Source organism: Nipponia nippon, unplaced genomic scaffold, assembly GCF_047370975.1.
Source record: "Nipponia nippon isolate SJK-2023a ecotype South Korea unplaced genomic scaffold, ASM4737097v1 scaffold_18, whole genome shotgun sequence".
NCBI lineage: Eukaryota > Metazoa > Chordata > Aves > Pelecaniformes > Threskiornithidae > Nipponia > Nipponia nippon.
In genome coordinates this window covers 10,168,378-10,190,901 of record NW_028262334.1, presented here as the reverse complement: position 1 = coordinate 10,190,901, position 22,524 = coordinate 10,168,378, and the positions used below count along the sequence as shown (strand labels likewise).

The 22,524-nt window shown below is 40.6% G+C and overlaps 1 protein-coding gene across 1 annotated transcript in view; it reads left to right on the top strand.

The window, feature by feature from the left end:
* Positions 1-20,298, top strand: part of MAPK1 (mitogen-activated protein kinase 1) — a 38,514-nt gene extending 18,216 nt beyond the window's left edge. Inside the window, exons 3-9 of the mRNA XM_087754517.1 lie at positions 1,276-1,465; positions 7,392-7,508; positions 9,294-9,408; positions 9,992-10,123; positions 12,273-12,382; positions 13,100-13,227; positions 16,151-20,298. Of these exons, the coding sequence (XP_087610643.1) occupies positions 1,276-1,465; positions 7,392-7,508; positions 9,294-9,408; positions 9,992-10,123; positions 12,273-12,382; positions 13,100-13,216 (781 nt within the window). The 3' untranslated portion in view covers positions 13,217-13,227; positions 16,151-20,298. The remainder of the gene's footprint in view (positions 1-1,275; positions 1,466-7,391; positions 7,509-9,293; positions 9,409-9,991; positions 10,124-12,272; positions 12,383-13,099; positions 13,228-16,150) is intronic.
* Positions 20,299-22,524: the final 2,226 nt, after the last annotated feature.

Below are 22,524 nucleotides of genomic sequence, written 5' to 3'. Positions count from 1 at the left end.
AATAAAGCAAAACACAACCTCCAGTTTTGCAGTGCTTCCTGCATATGTGAAAAGTCTGAAACTGCACGTGGGCAGGTAAACATGCTTGATTAATATATGCAGATCTGGCCTTTTTGTTAATCTAATTGTTCTTTCATGGGAAACTTGGCTTTGTGTAGATGTGACTTCATGTGCATATCTAACGTATGAAGTAGTCTTAGCTGGGAGACTCTACCTGAGATACAAAGCCTAGTTTAAGAGTCAACCAGCTTAATTTCCCAAGTCCACGTGCATTGGTTCCTGTTGGTTTTGTGGGGCTTTGCAGATGTCTGCCGACTAAAAGGCCTAAGTGCATGAGGGCAGAACTTGAGTTGAATCTAGGTCAAATGTTTTCACTTCATAAATTATCAATATATTATTTGAGTTCAGTCGGTCTTATGTGGGCTTCTGAGGCTGCATTTCTGTGGCCATTTTGGCTAACGTAAGCGCACACTGCCTGTAAAAAGATGTCCTAGTTGTGTGATCCAATCTCAGTACCCAGAGGAGAGGATGGGAACGCCCAGCTGGAATGGCAATAGTAGTGTGTTTTCACGAAATCCTATTTTGGTGAAAAGTGATCATGGAACTACACCCCAAGGGTTTTGCAGCCAAATTGAATTAAGGGAGAAGAAAATTTCACTTAACTCATTCCTGTCAAAGCAGAAAAAAAAAAATCCCTTTTCTTTATGTTCATCCCAGTCTTGGGAAAAAAAATTATCTGACTGAAAATATTAGGATTTAATTTTGGTAAGCAAAGGACTGTTTTGTTCAATGTAGCATAATAAATATATAGTAAAGGAGAGCAGCAGCTGAATTTTGAAGTGGAGAGGTGGCAGACTGATCAGAAATGATCAGATCTTCTACCTTCATGCTTTTACACAGCTGGAAGCAAGTATCTCAGAAGCTTATTACTCATTAAACTAAAAAAACAGTCTTTATTTCTTGGCAAGCAGGATAAGAATCTGATCGTATTAAGATTCCAATAAAAATCAAGCTCTAATATAAAGAAATAGAGGTTTGTGATCATTAATTTGATAGGACGATGTGCTGATGCCCCTTAATTCTATAAAGGGCTGCATCATGTAACAGGATTGATTTGATTCAAAACTTGTAAAGCAAGAAGCAACTGCATAGTTCATAATTGTTGTGAAACAGACAAGACAGAAAAATTGTTACAGAAGTTTCATCTGGTACTGTATGTTGATATCTAACGTGACACCACGTTTGTTTTGCTGCCTTACATCTGACGCCTGACAGATACATTGTGCAAGATCTTATGGAGACAGATCTTTACAAGCTCTTAAAGACTCAACACCTCAGCAACGACCACATTTGTTATTTCCTTTACCAGATTCTGAGAGGGTTAAAATATATCCATTCAGCCAATGTGCTTCATCGTGACCTCAAACCTTCGAATTTGCTGCTTAACACCACTTGTGATCTCAAGGTTAGTTGAAATTTCTTACGAATTTTGCTCCCGTGGTCTTCAGAAACTACCTGCTATAACCATGAATGTGGTTTTGTTACTGGGGATTAATGTGCTTTGTATCCTGGAAAGATTGCTAAAACATTACTGATTTTGATAAAATAACTATTAAGATTTGAGTGACTAGGAACTCACTGTTATGCTGTTTTAACGAGTGCATCACTGTTTCCATCTGGAGGCTGACTTTGAAACAGCCTCTTTGAAAGCCAGGTGAAAATACTTACCTGAAGCAGAATTGTGTTTACCTAGAAGGTAAACTCAAACTGTGTGTATTTCAAGTCTTGGTTTCTCTGTGTTTAAACTGTTAATTGTTCAGTTTTGGAAAAGGACTTCACATTAGTGCCCAACTAAAACAGCACGTGAAATTCAGTGCTGATTAAATGCACAGCAATTACTTGGAGAGAGAACGTACCTAATATACATTTCCAGTGATGGGCTCTGTACTAGTTAATACTACAGAAGGATGATCTTAGAGCTGTTACGATTCTTGGAAAATGTCAGCTCAATGCTTAGTGGCATTCAGTAAAGCAAATCAAGTGTGAAGAATTAGAACAGAAATAGAGAATAAAACAGAAAACATGCCATTTTATAACTTTCTTTGGTTTTGAGTCTTCAGTGCCGTGTGATGATAGTTATCACACTTCTCTGTATGATATGCTTTTGAAATGAGGAGACCGGGACTTCAAAGTACTTCTCTCCATATCACGAAGAACTATTTAGCCTCCTCTGCTGGGAGGTGCTGCTTGAGGAAAAGCAGGAAAACAATAGAATTTGATAAAATTGTTAGGGGCATAGGGAGGGCGAATAGAGAACAGTTGTTCACTGTCTTTACCTGTTAAAAAGGGAGGGGGCCTGGGACGCGGAAATGAAAGGAGCCGGTGGCACACTCAGAGCGAAAGGACACGGTGGGTAACTGGCAGCGTTGTTAAGCAGTGGAATTTGGTACCACAGAGCACTGTAGATATTACAGATAATGTGACTTAAAAAAATACCAAGCAAGTTAGTAGAAGAAAAAGCTATGGAATGCTGCCTCTGGTTTAGAGTCCCACGGTGGCAAATCCATGGCAGATGAGAGAGACTAGTAGAGAAGCAATGGAGTATGTTCCCTTTTACGCTTTACGTTATGTATTTGCTATTGGCCACTGGTGGAGCAAGATTGCGGAGCTTACATTACTTTGATCTGAGGTGGTACAACTGTGTTTATTGCATACTGTGTTGCACCTAATTACACTTCGTTTTTTATAGGAGTTCTGGCTTTCTCATTGAAAAACAAACAAACAAACAAACAAACCAAAAATAGCCTCTTCAAAATTTAAACCAGTTGCTGGCCATACAAGTTTGTCACAATTCCAAGAAAAGTCCTTGCTGTTCATATGCTGGTCGATTCTAAGTACTGGCTACACGATCAATTTGCTTTACATTCCCACCACTACTTGTCAGCTTTTCCTAATGCACGGTACTGCTGGACTGGCCACCTCTGACTCTTGCTGTGGGATTTCAGCAGCTGTTATTACATCAGATCCCTTCAAGGCATTAACCCCTTCATGAAAGAAATGGAGTAAAATTTACGACAACTATGTGATAGAAGCAGGAAAGAACAGTTTGAGTGTAGCTCTGGGTTATGTGCAATTAAAGGTAATAAAATAATGAAATGCAATGTTTTAACACAAGTAAGATGGTCATGAAAAAGAAGGTAAGCTCCCTGTGTGGCGAAATAATACAACACAACCTTAGTGAGTACTGTTCCAATTTCTTTATAAGATTTTTAAAAACAATATGCCACTGCAATATGTGCTTCCTACTGCAGAAGATGGTAGTCTATATGACAGAGCATATGCTTTTTCATAACCTAAAGGGAACTCTGGTGTTGTATTCATACCGCATCTAAAGTTTAAACAACAGAATTGGAGAGAAAACTAGTACATGTTAGGCCTTGTCTGATGAATGCTGAACTTGTTCTAACTTGTTTCTTTTAGGGCCGTTCTGCAAGTCTGTGTGTCAGCTATGTACATGTGCATGCTTACAAAGTTGAGTACTGCACATAAACTCGAAACACAGCATACTGTGAAAATGAACAACTTAAAATCGCACTTTCAGAAGAAAGTTGGTTCATCTTCAGTGGTAATGCTGTTAGCTGCTTTCTTTAATGGCGTTATGAGAGAGTGCTGTTGATCTCTTCTGGACCTGAGAGTCCTACAGGTTGTAACAAGAGCTGCTTCTTTCTTCTCCCTTAAACATGATCTTGGCTTCTGCATCATAGATTCTGTTTCCAGGAAAGAAATGTGTGAGTCTCTATTGACACAATTTGTCTGTGAGCCCTGTAGCTTGTCCTAAGCAGCTGAAAGGCTCAGGGCAGAAGTGCAAAACCTGAAGCTGTTTCTGTTTCCTTGGGCTGTGCTACAGACTTAAATGAGACCTTAAATATAACTTACCACAGAGTGAATGAAAGTTTGTGAAAGTACGTCATGTGACTTCACTGTCTCTTGTTACATATTTTCAGTGAAAGATTAGATTTGAGAGTCCATGAAAGCTGCTACCTTGGAATCTCTCTCCAGTGAGAGTCCTGGGCAATAAAGATACTGGTCTTCTCTTTTGCAGCCTGGCATCTTTCCCGTGAATGAGATTAATGTATACTGACATGCTACGGGTTGGAATATACTCTAAAATAGTATCTAAGACTTTTAGAAATATTTTCACATGCTTTCATGATGATCCGCATCGAGCAATTTGACCTGTCTTGCAGTTTTGTGAAATAAGTTACGTAAAAACTATCACGACCATATAATTTTCCTAGGCCGGTGGCATTAATATTTCAGAAAATGAGGTCAAAGTTATTTTAAACAGATTCTCAACTAGTATGTTGCAAGTGTCTTCAGTGTACCAGTTTGCTGTAGCTGAGAATCTACTTCTTTGACTTGGTTAAAACATTAACACACTGTATAAATATTATTTATGAATACTCCCAAGTATTAAACATCCAGGAATTGTTAGATACTTCAATAGGCTTGAAAGGGAGGCGATGAGAGAGGGTTTTTTTGAGGAGAAATGCAAGTTATTCTATGTTTTGGGATTTTACCAATTACTCTAGAGATGCAACTGTTTCAACTACCATCTTATCATTAACAACTAAACTTAATGGAAGCCTCTCCTTTTCCTTTTGTACAAGTATATACATACGCACACACAGACCACTCAATGATACAGCCTCAGATATTTCAGTGTATTAGTAGTGCTATTGAGTGTCATCCTGTTTGCTTAGTAAATGATCATATGTACATGATCCACGTAAATCTTCCATCTGCTTGATAGCTTCATCCAATTTTAAGTCATCTCTGTTTAAAAAAAAAAAAAAGCATACCTGATAAAGCATACCTGATACTGATGACAAGAACGTTGTTTTCAAGAAGTGGAAGCTAAATATATAAATAGGATGCTGGCATTTTGTTTGTTTATTTATTTATTTAGTGGGGAAGTTATTCCTTCTCTGTTAGTAGCATCTGTTCTGTCTCTCCAAGGCGTGAAGCGCTGACTGACATACCTGGGTCTTTCATTATGCAGTTTTTTATTCTCTGCTATGACTTAGTCAAAATGCCAAGAAAATTTTGCCTGTCATTATGTTGCTGTCACAGATTCTTTCTCCTTTTGTTTTAGTTCTGATTGAGAAGCCTACCTTCTTCTGGTGCTTTGACTTTTACCAATTATTTTTTGAACAGGCATGGTGGATTCAGATTTTTTTTCCCCTAAATAGGGTAGCTGCTTTGTTAAATGTGTTCTGTTGCCACAGGGCAAGAACTGTCTGCCCTCGCCAGGGTACAGCCAGTTCCGTTGCTTCGTTCCTTGCAGCCGGGACTTGAGGCAGAACGCCGGCCTCTCCAGCTTCTCCTTTATTCTGCCCTGCTGGTGCTCCCGGTCAGCTCTGCAGCTGCCGAGAGCACTGCTAACAGCCAAAAGCCTCTTTCTTGCAGCTTCAACCTTGATGCCTTTCTCACTAATGGTGTTTCTTCTTTTCTGCTTAACTTGTTTCTGCTCTAGTCAGTAGGGGCTTTTTGTCATTTTAATGAGCTCTTTGTGTCATTAATCTTCCTTTCCATCCCATGTGCATTTCTCTACTTGAGTTGAGAGAGTCACAGACACCTTCTTTAATTCAGTTCTTTCTCCTCACTGTGGACTGGAGAGTGTCTTTCTTCTTTTGTCTTACTAATAACAAATCATAGCGCTTTGCTTATGTGCAACGCGATAATTCTGCACAAGTCTCCTTGCCTATAGTCTTATCTAGCTTTCTTCTGAGGTTAGGAGGAAGAGGTTGCAACAGTTTTGTCTGCCTGCATAATTATTTTCTGAAGTCCATAAAGCTGTCTTCTACAGTTTCTTCGCCTCTGTCTTTCCAGGAGAGTCTTCTGATTATTTGTACTGGTTCTCTTTATGTAAGCTGCTAATTGCACACAAGGCAGCTGCTCTGTTTCCGTAGCCTGGGAAAACCTTGCCGTGCTTAAAAGGGTTCTTTTTGGTTTTGTTTTCTAAGGATTCAGGGTTTCGGGGGTTTTTTAGTACGTAGCTGAAGTCAGAGGAGTCATCCCATGCAGCCTGGCTTATGAATTTCATCATTGCTGTTTCTTCAGTCCCTCTGTTTAACAGTCAGCTGCTGAATCTTGTTTTTCAGATGTAGCTTTTAGTGGGCTGAATCACTTCTTCCTTAACCGATCTGTCAGTTGTTTCACAGGCTGTCCCTCCAGGAAAATAAAGGAGTAGGTTGCCAGAGCAGAATGAGGTGTCTGCGGTTTTGGTAGGATTATCCATTACAGTCTTTATTGACTACAACATATTATTACTTCACATTTTCAATACAATCAGTGTACACAATTAACTATCAAAGAGTAAACCATTATAAAACGCATGCATCGGAGGAACCTCCTGTTTGCTACTCCTACGTTTGTTGCCTTGTTTTGCTGCGAGTACGTATTCTTTCGTGCAAATACACTTTGTGTAGAAATTGATCGTTATCATAAACTGGTATTCGTTTGGTGGTAGCAGAAGCACATGAGTGTGTCTAATGTGCCGCTCAACAAGCTTGCCATTTACCTCTCGGAAGGCAAGAAGGGAACAGCTGCTGTACTCTAGAAGACTGTCTTTCTTCACGTTTTCCGTTTTCTGAATTCCTCTCTGGAGAGAGGACACTAAATAGCTCTGAAAGCCGTGGAGCCTCCTTACCAGAGTATACATAAAAACACGTTTTCCTTTTTGCTGAACTTACTAGTCTGGATCAGAGTTTATTTTTCTTTTCACGGTTAGATAAAACTATTTTCCTGATGCAAGGTTGAGAAATATTTTCTTCTGTGTTGTTTGGTTTTTTTTTTTTTAAGCTCATGCTTCCTTCAGCAACCTATAATCTCTCAGTCTACCATTATCTCATAATTGGACAGGATGTTTCTTGTGCAAAGATGCAGTTATGATGGTAGCTTTTGTAAAAAGGGGTATTGAACTTTGCTACAAATGTGTTGGTTGGTAATTTTGTTTTCTGGAAATCATCTCTTTCTCTTTCCGTTTTCTGGTAAATTTCTAATACCAGGTTGGAACAATATATCTTGCCGCCTATCTGGCAGAGAAGGGGTTAAGTAAGGGGAACATAAATTGTACACCAGGAACATCTTTTTTTTCCCCAAACCGTTTATTCTTCCTGGCCCCTGCGTGGCCTAGTCGGATACTCTTTTTACCCAAAACATTTTTCTTAACCTTTGTGCAATAATTTGTTTCTAAAAATACAGGTCGCCATCCCTGTATTTGTAGGTGTTACGTCATGGGTTGGGGAATGGCGGATTAGTACTGTTGTAGTCTTGGAAGCTGTATGTCTGATGTCTAATAGGCTTTTTTTAAATTTCTTTAAAACCAGATTTGTGACTTTGGACTGGCTCGTGTTGCAGATCCAGATCATGATCACACAGGATTTTTGACAGAATATGTGGCCACGCGTTGGTACAGGGCTCCTGAAATCATGCTGAATTCTAAGGTAAGAACCACAGTGGACCGCTGCGGTGCTCCTGTCGCTGGTTATTCACCTGTGAGTACCAATTTTGCTTCCCCCCGCTCTGTGTTTTTAGGATCAGAATGCGTGCGTAGTCTTGAGGAAACGTGGTAATGGATTTGCAGTGTAGCTGCTGGCTTGCAATGAATTTGTGATTCCAGATACCGCTGTAGGCTGCTACAACTGAGTAAACATGTGCATGAGCCCCCGTGTGTCCAGTTCCGTGCCAGTCATGAGACTTCTTTCCATCAAGTGCTTTTCCACAGAGCAGGACAGAAGTACGAGCAACAAGAGTGTTTTACTACTGTCTTCATCGAGGCTTGCAAATGTTGCCTTAATATTGTCTTGACATCTTGATTTAGGCTCAGAATGTATAATGAGGGTGAATCTGATTCTGAGGGCATGGGATCTTTGTTGTGTGCCGATCTTAATTGCATTCCCACAGCCTTAATGAAGTCATCCCTTTGGGGTTTTTTATATTTGGAATTATTCTTATGTTCTGTGGCTGTTTTAAGGTGTATCCGGTCCCCGTATGGCGTGAGTAGTGGGTATCCTTCATAGCCTTCGCATTAGTTTCTACAGCCATATGCTTGTTCGCAAAATACCTATGTGACACCTGTGTCTGTATTTTATATTCCTCAAAGACTTTGTTGTTTCTGTAGGATTATTGCTTCGTTGGTTGTTGGGTTTGATTTGTTGTGGCAATCGTGTGTCTAATGCGCTTCTAGAGAGCAGTCATCTGACCAGTTGAGGGGTTTTTTTCTAGCTTCTTATATTTTGAGCTCTCATTGAGGCCATGAACATAGGGCAGCTTAACCTTATTTCTGGATATCCACATACGTTTATCAGCGGCTTTTGCAAGAAAATATTTTGTGTGTTTCTGAAGAGGTGGTCAACTTACCGTTTTCCTGGCCTGCAGCCTGATTCCTTCTAGAATTACAGTGCCGTGAAAACAGACGGTCACGTGACCCCGTCCCGCGAAGCGGGTGCTGAGGTGGCTTGGCTCAGCAAGGTGTTAGCTTCTGTTGGGAGCTCCCAGCTAATGGCAGGGGGGTAGTGGGCAGCAGGCTCTGGGAGAGTAAGGCAAGGCGCTTACGGGGCCAGGGGTTCGTGAGGTAAACTTGCCCCTGTGTTACCCAGGCACTGGTGTAACTAGCGTGCCTCTGCAGAGCTGCCACAGGTTATCCGTACAGGGGAAACTAGGGCCGTTCGTGCCGTTCTCCTTATGTCCCATCTGCTGCTGTTGGCCTTCTCCTATCATCTTTAGTGCTTCCTTACCTGTTGTGTTTTACAAGTCGGCTAACCAGCAAGCTGTTTTGCCCTTTTGCCCCTTTGATGCTGAAGGCTTCTCGCTTGTGTGGTATTCAGAGCCCATTAGGAAGAAGGGTGGCTTTTTTTCACGTGTTTCGCATACTGTTAGGAGATAGACAATGAAGAAGAATAGCTCGTTTCCAAAATCTGCTAGCGTAAATTTGCTATAAAATTAGGGAGTCTCAAAAATCTGCAGTCGGTAATATGTTTAGCTAAACTTAGAGAATCCTTTTGGAAAAGCATATCTTGCATACTTCTTGCTACCCCTTCAAAATAGTGTTTTGATAGACAATTCTTAATTATTTCATTCTGTACGGAAAAATCAAACAGCATGAACAAGCATGACTCATCTGAAAAAAAGATTTATTTGCATGCACTTTCAAAATTTACTGAAGTAACGTGTTGCTACAATCATGCAAAAAATTATTTGACAAAAACGTGCTTTTGCTTTACTTGCAGGGTTACACCAAGTCTATTGACATCTGGTCAGTAGGCTGTATTCTGGCAGAGATGCTCTCCAACAGACCTATCTTTCCAGGAAAACACTACCTTGACCAACTTAACCATATCCTTGGTAAGCTCCATACGAAAGTAGCATTTCCACATCCGCCTGTCTCTCGCCATCTTTTCTGCCAACCAAACTGGCCTTGGGCACTCATTTCTTTCTCTTGTTGGCCAGCGTACAGCGTACAGACCGGTAGGTGTATCATCTGTTCCCTGGAGTTATTTCCGCAGTGATTTCTACAACAAATCATTGATTTGGGGGACAACTAGGTGATACTTACCAGTTTATTTACTACATCAGCAGAGATGTTTTTGAAATAATATGGAAAAAAAAAAAAAGAGGCTCAAATACACTATTAAGTCCAGGTCAAATCTTTTTTAAAATGTCTATAGATACGCCACTCAACTGGATCTTTTAAACAAATTACTGATCATTAGAAAACTCAAATGCATTTGTTTACTTACAAGAAAAAGAAACCTTAAAACCTTTTTAGTAAAGGTTTCTAAAAAAAAAATTCTAAGGTATTCTATACTCTTAAAACATTTAGACTGAAATCTTCTTCCCAGCAGTTTTAATATTGACTTTTAGCAAATGTGATAGAACTGTTTTCACGTGTTTTTCACAGTACTGTTTGTATTTTTTTTTTTTTAAGGCATACTTGGATCCCCTTCCCAAGAAGATTTGAATTGTATAATAAATTTAAAGGCCAGAAACTACTTGCTTTCCCTACCACACAAAAACAAGGTACCATGGAACAGGCTGTTTCCAAATGCTGACCCCAAAGGTATTTTATGCTCTATTACATTGTATCAGATCTTCCGAAATGGAAATGAGCACCAAAAGGAATGGCAGGGTGGGATTTTTAAAACCACCCTAAGAATTTATCTTTATCTATATTGGAAATAGAACATGCAGGTCCCTTAGAACGGCAGTATAAATCTAAGATAAAATCATAAACCAGCATGAAACCCTCATACTAGCTTGTCTTTTTAAAGCAATTTTTAGTAGCTCTAAGATTACATGTTGTGGTGTTTGATCTTTAACTTACATGTAAAATGCAAATCCTAACTCTCGTCGTTGTCTTTGAAAGCGTGACACTTTGCTGCACATAGGCATTGGAGTTTGACATAGGCGTCAAACAAATCTTGAACTTTGTTTCTAAAATCAGATAGGGGATAGCTGCTTATTGCTGAACTCAGCGTCGTTTGTGCAGGCTGCATGTCAGTTCTAGGTCAGACAGGGTAATTTCAGTCAAAGTATGGGTCCTTCGGCAGAATGAAAGGTTAAAATTTAACGGGTTAAAGAATCCCGGTTACAATAAGTGGAGCAAAAGTTATAAAAGCAAGGAATGTAATAATTGCTGCCTTTCGTAACAAGGCTTTAGTAAAGGGTAAATATGATTTTGTTTTGCTGTAAAGCTACTAACTTGCCTTTTAAATTCTACTTCGTACAGTTTAAGGGTGGTTGTATTCACGGTACAGCACTCTTACCTGTTCTGACACAACTCCTAAGTCACTTTTTCTTTTTTAAATGGTATGATAATTTACTCTTAGTGAATATGATCAGGTACTGAACTGCCATCTAAAAGCCGGCTTCTGCAGATGGAACTGTGTAGAGCTGATTATCCGTATCATTCAGAGAAAGAGCAGTGATTTATTCTGCTTTTATAATAGTGCTCATCAATGTGAGAATTTTTACCGTGGGCTTCTGACAGCTCAAATTGTAGCAGTCTGATACGCTTAGCTGCTAGGGGAGCACGCAGTTTGCATGACTTCTGCAACACCTTGTCATCTAAATCTTCAGAGTAGCTTTGACAGAGCAGTTTTTCAAAAAGCTGTTTGTCAATCATGTCAGTGAAAAGCGTTGTGCGCGACACGCTGTAGCATGGACTGAGCACGTGAGTTTCCAGTGTTCAGAAAACTGCATCAAAATATTTAATGTTAATTGCTGTGCAAGTTCGCAGCTTTTTCAAACCGCCACTGAACGCAGCGGTAAAGTTCTCTCTCTTCTGCAATGCTTGGTACGCATCTTACCCTGATGCAAAGCTACAACTACTTTACTGCAGCGAGAAGCCTCTATTTATGTTGCGTGTCGTAAATGATGTGGTGGTGAGAAGTGGAATGGAACCTAGAACACTGCAGATCTCTTGCTACTCTAATCCTTCTGTTTCCTTCTCTTGGAGAAGGAAAACGTGTTACAGTCAAAGCAGCTGAGCAATTGCAGTAACTTGTAACGTTTGTCCAGAATTTCATCGGACCTCGCTCTCTGCCTTACTGGATCTTTGAGTTCTCTATGGATTCTTTACGAGTTGTCTTCAACAGATTTTGCCTGAATCTCATTAATATTAATATATTTGCATCTTAGCTGGAGAGCATCTTCTGGGCTGCTAGTTATGCTATACTAGTTCACTGCGACGATCTAGAACTCTAAGGGCTTCTGGATGACACTTTTGTTATTAAACAGCCAAGTTTTCTTTTCAGAATAAGAACGTATTCTTGATTACTTAGTCATTTCAGAAAAGCTCGCTCTCGGTTTGAGAAGCAAAGCATCTATTTGAGTGAAGAAAGAGCCTGACCTATTCAATTTCTGCTGTAGTTAAAACCAGATTGTACCACAGGGTTCTGTGCATTTCTTCTCTCAACATTCATGCTGACGCTGAGGAGCCTCTGAAAGGGTGCACCTCCATCCGACCGGGCCGTGCCAAAGGCAGCTCTAACTGGGAGTGGCGATAAGACGGGCAGAGGAAGATCCTCTGTCAGAGGAGGCAGTCTGCTGCTTCTGGCACTGCTGCTGCAGCTGGGAAATTCCGACTGTAAATTGAAATTAGCACAAAACTCAGGGTAGCAGGTATTTTCTATGTGATACCAGCGTTTATAACGCTTCTGTACTTTGGAGTGTGTATTAAACTCTTGCTCACTTTTTTTTCCTCTTAGCACTTGATTTGTTGGATAAAATGTTGACCTTTAATCCTCATAAGCGGATTGAAGTCGAGCAAGCTTTAGCCCATCCCTATCTGGAGCAGTATTATGATCCGAGCGACGAGGTAAAGACATTGTTAAAATGTAAATGTTGATTAAATGATGTAACAGGTTACTTTCTTCATTAGTTTAAGAACAGGGTTTCTACTGCTCTAATGGAGTTGAAGAATGGATTGCCTCAATTTACCAAAACTTTGCATTTCTTGTTGTGTTACAACGTTTTGGATGTGTAACACAATAAATAGGTGCTAAGGTGTACTCTCCTGAGAATGGAACTGCTCAGCTTGCTGTGGTTGTTTCATAATGTCTGAGAGAAAGGAGGAGAATAACTGAGCTGGCCATCGGATGATGCATTTAAAGCCCCCAAACCTGAACTCGCTGTACTTTAGCGTACGGTTCTAATGGGATTTCAGATTGCTTTTGGTGAAGAAGTAGGGGAGGAGGAGATCAGCTAGTTTTTCTTGAGGGGCAGGTATGTTTATTCCAAGAAATACAAATGTTTCAGATAACTTAGCATCTACCTGAAGAAAAATTATGAGCCTTTAACAAATATTTTAACTTGTGGTTTAGATTCGAGTAGCTGTGGTTTGATTTAAAATTTGGTAAACTAATATATAAAGCACACAAAGGATTAATAGAATGAGTTCTCCCTTGAAGACTGCGCAGTATTAGATATTTTTGTGAGGTGCATTTTCAGATTTTTTTCCCCATACAGGGACTACATGAAATTCAACAGAACAGTAACATTTAACAAAGTAATAATGTTTCTTTATGTTATTAAGCCTGTAGCTGAAGCACCCTTCAAGTTTGATATGGAGTTGGATGACCTGCCGAAGGAAAAGCTGAAAGAACTGATTTTTGAGGAAACTGCTAGATTCCAGCCGGGATATCGATCTTAAATTGTGCATAGGTAAAGTCACAGCAACACGAAACCACTTGGGCAGGGGGAAGAATTTTGGAACTCTGTTACCACTAGTGAAATGTAGAACTTGCCTTTTCCGTTGACACGATACTAGCTGTTAAAGGATTGCTTTCTGCGTGTTCGTTTGACCTCGGTCCTACTCTGTTATTGAAGAAACTTTAGTTTTGCCCGCAGCGTTGAAGTGTCTACAGGGAAGCCAGGCAACTGTCTGAGACGTTTACCTAGTTTTCCGGTTGCATTTAAGGAATAAGAATTACATTTAAATAGTGCTTCTCTGAATAAAAGCCCTGCTAACACTTTGAAATGCAGATTTTATTCAAAAAAACATTTTAAAGGGGTAATGTTCTTCCTATATTACAGACTATTTGGTCATATGGCTTCAAATACTACTTAAAAACATTCTTCCTTAAATGTAATGTACAGAGGAGAAATCTCTTAAATTATTTTAAAGGGGAAAAAAAAATGAAGCTTCAGTATGATTTAACTTCAGTTTTAAGTACCTCCAAAATAGTGTGAGTAAGAAAGAATAGGTATCTAAATATTCATAAATTAGCTATGATTAATCTTCTTAATCTTTTGAGGATTTAAAATTTTAACTTAAAATGTAATGTACTGATATTCACTGTCTCTGACTTTTTTTTTTTTTTTTTAAATCAATGAACTTAACTGTTCCTCATATACCACAAGGCTTGCAAGTCGCAGCAGTTCCATACAAAATTGGTCAAACACTGACTTGATTAATTTTTGTGACACTCGGGAAACTTCTGTGATACTAATAGTTAAAAGTGTCAAAGTTTTGTGACTGGAAAAGGAAAACGAACCAAAGACAACAGCCTAATCTGGATTGCCTGTTTTATGGTCTTTAAAGTAGTTTCTGTGCTACTCTCCATCAGCAGCAGCGTTCTACAATCACCGGGTTTTGTTGGCCGTTCCAGCAGAAAGGTTAAGTGTTGAGCCAGCGAGCTTCCTCACGGCAAGAAGTCCCTGCCTCCGATAGCAGTGTGTAGAAGCTTTGTTGCTTTGCTATAAGCAATAATTCTTCTGCACTAAAAACGGCATTTCAGTTTCTGCGTTGCATATACCCCCAGTTTTTTATTTAATGATGAATTCATAGGAAAGAAAGACAGACAAAAAGTTGAGGAAACTTGAAAATACAGTTTTTACTTAAGTAGATGTTGTGGTTTAACCCCAGCCGGCAACTAAGCACCACCCAGCCGCTGGCTCGCTCGCTCCCCCCCGTGCGATGGGGGAGCGAATCAGAAGAGTAAAAGTGAGAACTCGTGAGTTGCGATAAAGGCAGTTTAATAAGTAAAGCAAAAGCCGCGCACGCGAGCAAAGCAAACCAAGGAATTCATTCCCTCCTTCCCACCGGCAGGCAGGTGCTCAGCCATCCCCAGGAAAGCGGGGCTCCATCGTGCGTAACGGTGACTGGGGAAGGCAAACGCCATCGCTCCGAACATCACCCCCCCTTCCTCCTTCTTCCCCCAGCTTTAGGTGCTGAGCACGGCGCCATACGGTGTGGGACAGCCCTGGGGGCAGCTGGGGTCAGCTGTCCCAGCCACGTCCCCTCCCCGCTCCTGGTGCCCCCCCGCCTGCTCGCTGCTGGGGTGGGGGGAGAGGCAGAAGAGGCCTTGACTCTGTGTCGGCCCTGCTCAGCAATAGCTAAAACATCCCTGTGTTAGCAATGCTGTTTCCAGCACAAATCCAAACCATAGCCCCCCACTGGCTACTGCGGAGAAAATTAACTCTTTCCCAGCCCAAACCAGTACAACAGGGTAACTTCTGTTGCCACTGGCTTGAATATTCAAATGTATAGAAGTTCACAAATGTAATTTTGATCTTTAGAAATAGTGTGTTTTGTTTATTTAAGCTGCTAGCTAACATTTGAAACTAGTTTAATAATTAAAAGTTAGGTGAATCTGAGGTTCACGCATCTGGCTCTTACTAGCTGGGCATTGCCAATGGAATTAGACCTGGGACACAGTAACATGCGTGGCGCTTGTTTCCCGTCCGTGTTTTCTAAAGCCGAGCCTGTACAAGAGGCACTAGCAGCACATGTACACGTTCTGGAAGAAAATGACATAAGTTTTTAGGAGTAAGATGAAATCTGTTACCGACAGGCCGTGGTATGAAGGAAGGGAGAGCAAGTAGCTAACGTTGGGGTAAATGGTAGTTTATGCTCTCTCCTGCTTGCCTCTTTGCCCAGACCATACTTACCTCGGTTGTATTAGGGATTAAGGGATAAAGGGATCAGGGATAAAGACATCAGCGATCCGGTGCTAATGGAAATTTCTGGTTTGCTAAAAACGTTACCTTTAAATGCTGCTATGAAGAGTTGATTTGGCTGACACAATATTGAAATGTAAATCTTGTACTCGGCTTGATAATGATATGCTGGTACTTTGTCCTAGTCAGTTGTGGTTAGAATGATTAGCTGTTCCACATCACGACAGTTTAAACATAAGTAGCTGACGCCCTAATGAAGGCCAGTCCCCAGGAGCTGGCTTAAAATGGACAGGAACAGTCTCCTCCTGCGCGTTTCTGCTCCCTACCCGCCCCGTACTTCTTGCGTGGTATTTCTGGAGATTCAGGAGTTCCCCCTTGACTGCAGTTTTGGGAATTGAGAAGCAATGTGAAAATAACAGATTCTTCAGATGACCAAATAATGTACTTTCGTTAGTTATGATTAATCTTCCTAGTCCTTTGAAGCTTTAAAATTTTGACTTAAGCCGTAATGCACTGATATTCGCTGTCTCTGACTTTTGGTTTTTTTTAACATGTATTGGTACCGCTGTCTCTGACTCATGGTAAAGATAGTGCACATAAAGCCCAGAACTAGGAAAGTGTGCTTGTTATAAAAGGCGATGTTAAAACTTTCTTCACTGAAATGTGTCTCTGCTCTTTTTTGTAGGACAAGGACTTAAAGGACTGGGCATGCTCAAACGTTGCTGTTCCTCTTCCCAGTTCTTTATTGTCGGTCATGTCTTGTGGCCTCTCTCAGCTTATCCACTAACTCCTTTGAGCCATTCAGGAGGGCAGTTCCTGGTAGTTTTGGCTTTTCATGCTTTCAATGAATCTTTTAAGCCTGAAGAATTGTAATTGACACTCCTACGCGTAACGCCCGTGTTGCAGTACTGTACTGTAAGTGCACCTACTGCTGGCCGTATTTTAACTGCTTGCTTTCTGGTTTGAAAGATGCAGTGGTTCCTTTCACTCCTGGATCAATATCCAAGAAGATAATTCATTAACCCGTAAGAAGTTTACACCATGAACTATGTTTTTCTGACTTTACTGAAGTCGCTGGCATTTTTTTTTTTAGAAAAGCTACTATTCAGGGCACTTTAAGTCAGTGACATCCCAGATTTTTTTTGCACTTCCTTTTTCAATAGAAATGGTTAGCGTCCAGCGGAGTTTATACCATTATGCTATGGATTACAGCATAAGTCGTGTTCACGTTAATCTTGCTTATGCACTTGTTTGGGTGTCCTGTGCTGTACATGCTGGTGTTCTATACAGCGTAAGAGCCGCATAGGAACCCAACTTAATTGAATTCATCTGAGAAACATTTTTTCCATGTATCGACAAAATTTGTACCTTTTTCTCCCTGCCTTTTCTAAAAGAGATCGTTTAAAGTTTAACCATGTTGGAGGCCTAGTACTTCCAAAATTCATACCACGTAGTAGTGTTTATATGACTTGTGCAAAGAGAATGAGTGGCAGCTCGCCAACTTACACTTACTCACTGTGCGGTGGAAGATTAACAAAGAACACAGTGGCATGATGACCTAAAGGTGAATGCTTTTCTCTGTGGAAGGCATCCGTATGTGGTGGCAAGCGAGAAACCAAAATACGATGTTAATAAACTCAGCCGACATCCTGCATACCAATGAAATGCTTCAAATGAGGATTGATAGTTTTTACATTTGACTCTAATCACTGACATTCAGGATTTTTGCAGAGAGGAACACTGCATCTTTAAATGAGAAAGTTTTTTGATTTTACTTTTGCTCCTACAGCATGTCAGCATCTCCAGTTCATTTCTTGCAACCTACACTATGGTGATTTGTAATCAAGCCTCCATGAGCTCGTGACATGAAGTACTGTTCTGTTGTCAAGTACTATCAAACTTTTCTGATAATGCTGAGTTAGGACAACCAAACAAAGCTAGCACTAAATAATGTTTAAAATTGTATACCTTTTAATGATCTTTTCAAGTATTTGTTACTGAAATTGTATAATGTGGAGTTTACTAGGTGTTATGTTCCAGTGCAGTGCCTCCTTTTCTTTCCCCACTGCTCTCTGTGGTGAGAAATTTGCCTTGTTTAAAATAATTACTGTGCCCTCGCATGACTGTTAAAGCTTTCTGTGCAAAGATGATTGTCTAAGTGCCACATGCCTATGATTGAGAAAAAAAATAATCTATTGTTACCTCTGAGTTGTGTTCAACTGAAATGCTATTCAACAAATAATTTAGGAAAAATAGTTCTATTTTTAGCTTTTCATATCTCTGCTGTCTTTTTCTCATTTTATTTTGGCAGCAGTGAAGAATGGATTGTATAAAGACTGCTTGCTAATATGAACAAAATGCACTTGTAATTCCTGGAAATAAATTTAAATCTTATATCTTCACATTAACATTAAGAATTAGTTCTTGGTTTCCTCTTGGGTAATGTGTTTGAATGGAAATCAGGTTCAATTGCTACTGTAGTATCTAAGGACGCTTGCTGGTTAATAACTCCAGGCTTCCTCATACCGTTTAGTCTGCTTTTCAAAGAAATCTAGAAAGCCATTAACTTAGACTTCAATAGATAAGGGTGCTTACAAGATTCCATTTCAAAATTTTCTTTTCCTATCGTTTAAGTGTTAGTCTGCCAAAACTTAATTTTTAATAAGCAAGGGTTCGTCATTAAAGGGCATTTTCTATTAGGAGGTTCCTGTGGTACCTGAATCTCTGTTGCGGGGAACGTATTAGGAGCGTTGTCAGGACACTGCACAAGCGATCATTGAATTGTGGTATGGAACCTATGCTAAAAACATTTCTATAGAAATATGCACTTGACTGTTGATACTAGTGTAGAAATTTCTCTTGACGTTTCTACACATCTTTACCAAAATGCTTTTCTCACTCAGTTTTGAAAAGTTGAAATATTTCTAGAATCTCTGCTACTTGCACGATCGTCGTTACTACAGGAATCATTTGTGGCGTGGTTGGAAAGATGACTGTTACTGAAATTAGCTTGTAACACCTCAGTTTTAATTTATTAAGGAAGAACTTTGGCAGCTTGCTTCATCCTTCTCTTTCCCAATTCTTTTTTTAATACTTCCTTTAATTTTGGATTTTTGGGGAGATGTAGGCTTACCCTTGCGTTCTGTCTCTCGGGATGAGAAGCCGAGGGTTTGCTTTACCCAACAGCTGGTGCTTTCGGGCTTTCTTCCTTAGCTATTCTTGCTGAACCCAGTTGGCATCCATCAGTATCAGTAACCACCTTCATCCGTCTTTTCCTGAATTCAGTAAACATTGTTGGGATGAATTTGTTGACGTGTCAAATGCAGAAGCATGATTTTTTTTTTTTTGTCAGATTTTGAAAATAGTTTAAAAGAAGGTGCCTATAACAACACTGTGTTAGGTCAGCTATTTCATCATTTTACATTGATTTTTTTTTTTCCTTTATGTAGTTTTTATATTTTAGAGCGGAGAACAGCAACTCTTAACTGAAGTAACATGCATATTTCATGGTAAAGATGTTTTGGGAATAAGGAATGTAAACAGGTCACTGTCAAAAACATTCCAACCTTGCAGCTGAAGAAAAATATGCAAACATCAAATTCTCCTGGATGCTTTGGCAAATAAGCATCTTACTCTGCTGTCCTGACTGTCGCCAGACTCTTCCTCATCAACCCCCCGGTCCTAGCAAACCTGCAGTGCACGACGCGCTACCTGGGCTGAGCGGTGTGGTGCACCAGGGGCTTTCAGGAGTAGCGGTGAGGACAAAACTCGGCAGTGGCCAAATGAAACCCAAGGAGCTGAGCATGGTTTTCCTTACAGAATGAGAAAAAGAAAAACCTGTTGTTGCTGCCCACTGTAATATGCTACGATATATTTATACCATGTCGAAGCTGTTTGAGCAACTGTACTATAGATTTAAACTTTATTAATATATATTTGCTTATGTTAGTGTAGTTTATATAGGCCTTGGTTATCGATAAATTTATTGTGTTGTTACGGCACAGTGATATGGTATAAATATAGGTCTGTACACACACACCATAGACTCATGAATTTGGTCCCTTGCATAGTACTTTTATATTTGTACAGCAATGTCTTCAAGCAATCCCAGATTTTAGGGGAAATATTTTTGTAAATGCAGTGGTTTCAACAAAAAAGTCCAAACAATCCTTTTACTAAGTTTTAAATACATTTGTGGTTCAAAATGGTTTAGTTAACAATTGAAATCAAGACACTAAATTAGTGAAAAGTGCACATTAGTAAAGTGAAGCTTACAATGGTTTTTGTAGCATGTGCTGTGATCAAACTAAGTGAAATCGGCGGAAGTGTAGAGGCTGGGCTACCTTTGTAAATCTAGAACAAATTTCTAAAGGTTGCAGCTGGTTTACTTACTATTGTTGCCTTTTCTCGTGTTGTATCAGTGTAGAGCACTCTTAAAATACTCAAACTGCTTTGTCTTTGCTTTGTACTGTTGGTGCCTTCTTAGTCACGTACCCCACAAGTCCTGCATAGCTAATTTAGTTAATGGTAAGTTTAAAATAAAAAAGCAAAGGAAGATTTTATAAAAAAAAAAAAAAAATCATTTTCTGTATGTTCTTATTCATTGTAACAATTAAACGTTTATATTGTGACAGATGTGTGATTTGGTTAATCTGTATAGATCAATTGTAAGTAGCAAAGGTTTATATTTCGTCTTATTCTTTTGATGTTGTAAACGTATGTGATTTTCTTTTTTAAATCAGGTAACTTAATGTTCTGTTTTGTTTTTGGCATCTGAATCTTGTAAAAACAAATGCAAAGAAAATCATTAAATTGTGTCCCTGTATTACCAAATCGGCATAGTACTGTGCATATATAGAACGGCTGGAATTTTGCTTGGAGATGACCTGCTGTTGTGTAACCCAGAACTACACTGCTGCGGTACATGAGCTTATCGAAAGAGTGACTGGCACTTGAACCCTGCGGCCGCGAGTCGCCTACCTTTACTATTTGTAAATATGCAAGCCTGCTTGCTCCGCTGTATGATTATACCGGCTTGAAATTAGATTAGGGAAGCCATCCAAAACACCACAGGGGTAAGTTTCTGTATGGCCAGGCAGAAATGTGTTCTCTTTGGTGCGAGAAGGTTACGAAATCGTCAGCGTGTTGAACTGTTGAGCGCAGAGTAATGCACATCGATCCCAGTGGATCTGATGACTCACAGGCCTCTTTGACGCTTTACATTGATATTCATGTAGCTATCGCCCTCTTCCCATGCAATCTTGACAACTACTTGAGGGATCCCTAGGGACCAAATGTTTTCATGTTACTACAAAAAGGTTTTTTCTCAGGCCAAGGGTTTGAAACGTGATTTCTGGGAGCGATACAAGTAAGCTTCTATCGCTGTAATGGGCTTTTAATGATTTCTTTTTTTTTTTTTTTTAGCCTAAAATCAGACTGTGCCAAAGAACTGAACTCTTAAAAGGTGTAGTTGGATAATGGCAGCTGGAAACTTCTCTAATTAATATGAAAACACAGAAGATGTGACCTGAAATTAAAGAGAGCTTAGCCGTAACTGACAGGTCTGCAACAGCTACAAGAACTGGCCTGTCAGAATTCACCTCTACATCTTCCTTTGTGGTACTTTTTCCCAGGATATTAGAGAATTTCATTTTGCTGTAGATAGGTTTATGTGTGTTCTTACTTTTTTGTTGATTGTAGCTGCCTCTCACTGTCTTCGTTCCCTCTAGCAGGACGCTGCGTTCACAGTAGCACGTACTTCAGGGAGCTACTTCAGGGCGTAACCAGACTGCAGCCTGTCTCAGTGGGGGTTTTGACAAGCTCCTGATGGACTTAACGCTCTTGTAATCCTTGTTTAAGTAGGGTTCGTTTGAAATATCATGCATGTTTCCTGTATTTCACCAGAATTGGATGCTGATCCTCTCCATCTGTAAGCCCCAGGTACATGGGCGCTCTTAAACGGTTGGATTCTGACTGCAGAGACGGGGCTGGGGTCTGGGCGTGGGCTCGTGGTTTGTGCGGGCTGGCCTGCTTCAGCGAGAGCCCCCGGCCGCTCCGGGAGTGGAACCGCCCGCTCTGGGGGCTGTGGTGCGCTCGGATGCTCACGACGGCTTGTGAGGAACTGCTTCCGAGTACGAGCCCTGTTTGTTGGGAGAGAGACGAGCGTAGGTGTGATGGCATCGAGCGTTGTAGAGCTCTGACCCCGGGACTTTCTCTGCAGACCAAAGATGCCAGCTTCTGTGTTGCGCGCATTTCGCTTTCAGTTATTCTTTCTACTAAATTCCATATATGTAACGCTTGACAAGCTTAAATAAGAAAAACGTTTGAGGTGTGTAGGAGACGTGGAGACTTTGTCGCGTAAACGCGTGCCGTGTGTCGTGATGGGCACCTTGCGCTGATGCGTCCTTTCCCAGACGTGAAGCTCTCCGGCTGGCGCCAGGGGAGTTCCGAAGCTGGAGCTCCGGTCCCGGAGGCAGCGTTAGCGAGCCTGCAGAGCAACACCCTGGTGCTCTGCCGGGTGCTGGAGGGGCCGGCGCTGGCATCCCCATCCCAGATGTGGCCCCGCTCACGCGGTGCTCCTGTGAAGGCTCATCCTGGAAGTCGGATACGAGAATCCTTCTGGAACCCCTCTCTCTTTCCCCTTTAGAAATTACTCGTGCCGATGACTTTCCCTCAGGAGTTTTCCAGACCTCTGCCTGTTTTTTCAGTGTATCTTGCTAGTGACAATTTACTTTTCGTCTTCCTACTCAAGGCGAGTCTAAGCAAGTCCCAGTTGTTCCAGAAATCTTTCTTCTGTACGATTCGTGAGCTTTCTGATGGTAAACAACAGATTATCGATCCCATTAGTTAAACTGACGTAAATCAGCGGAGAGGTAAGCAAGAAAGCCGGGAAGTCTCCTGAGACTCTTCCTGCTGGAAGCACAGCATGCGATCTGGTAACTGTACGTGGATTTCTGGGAAGGCAATATCAAAATAGGTGTAAGGAACAGAAAGGAGCAATGCGTTCGGCTGAGATGTGGCATGAAACCCAGTTCCAGTGGGTTTCTCTGCTGCTGTTGG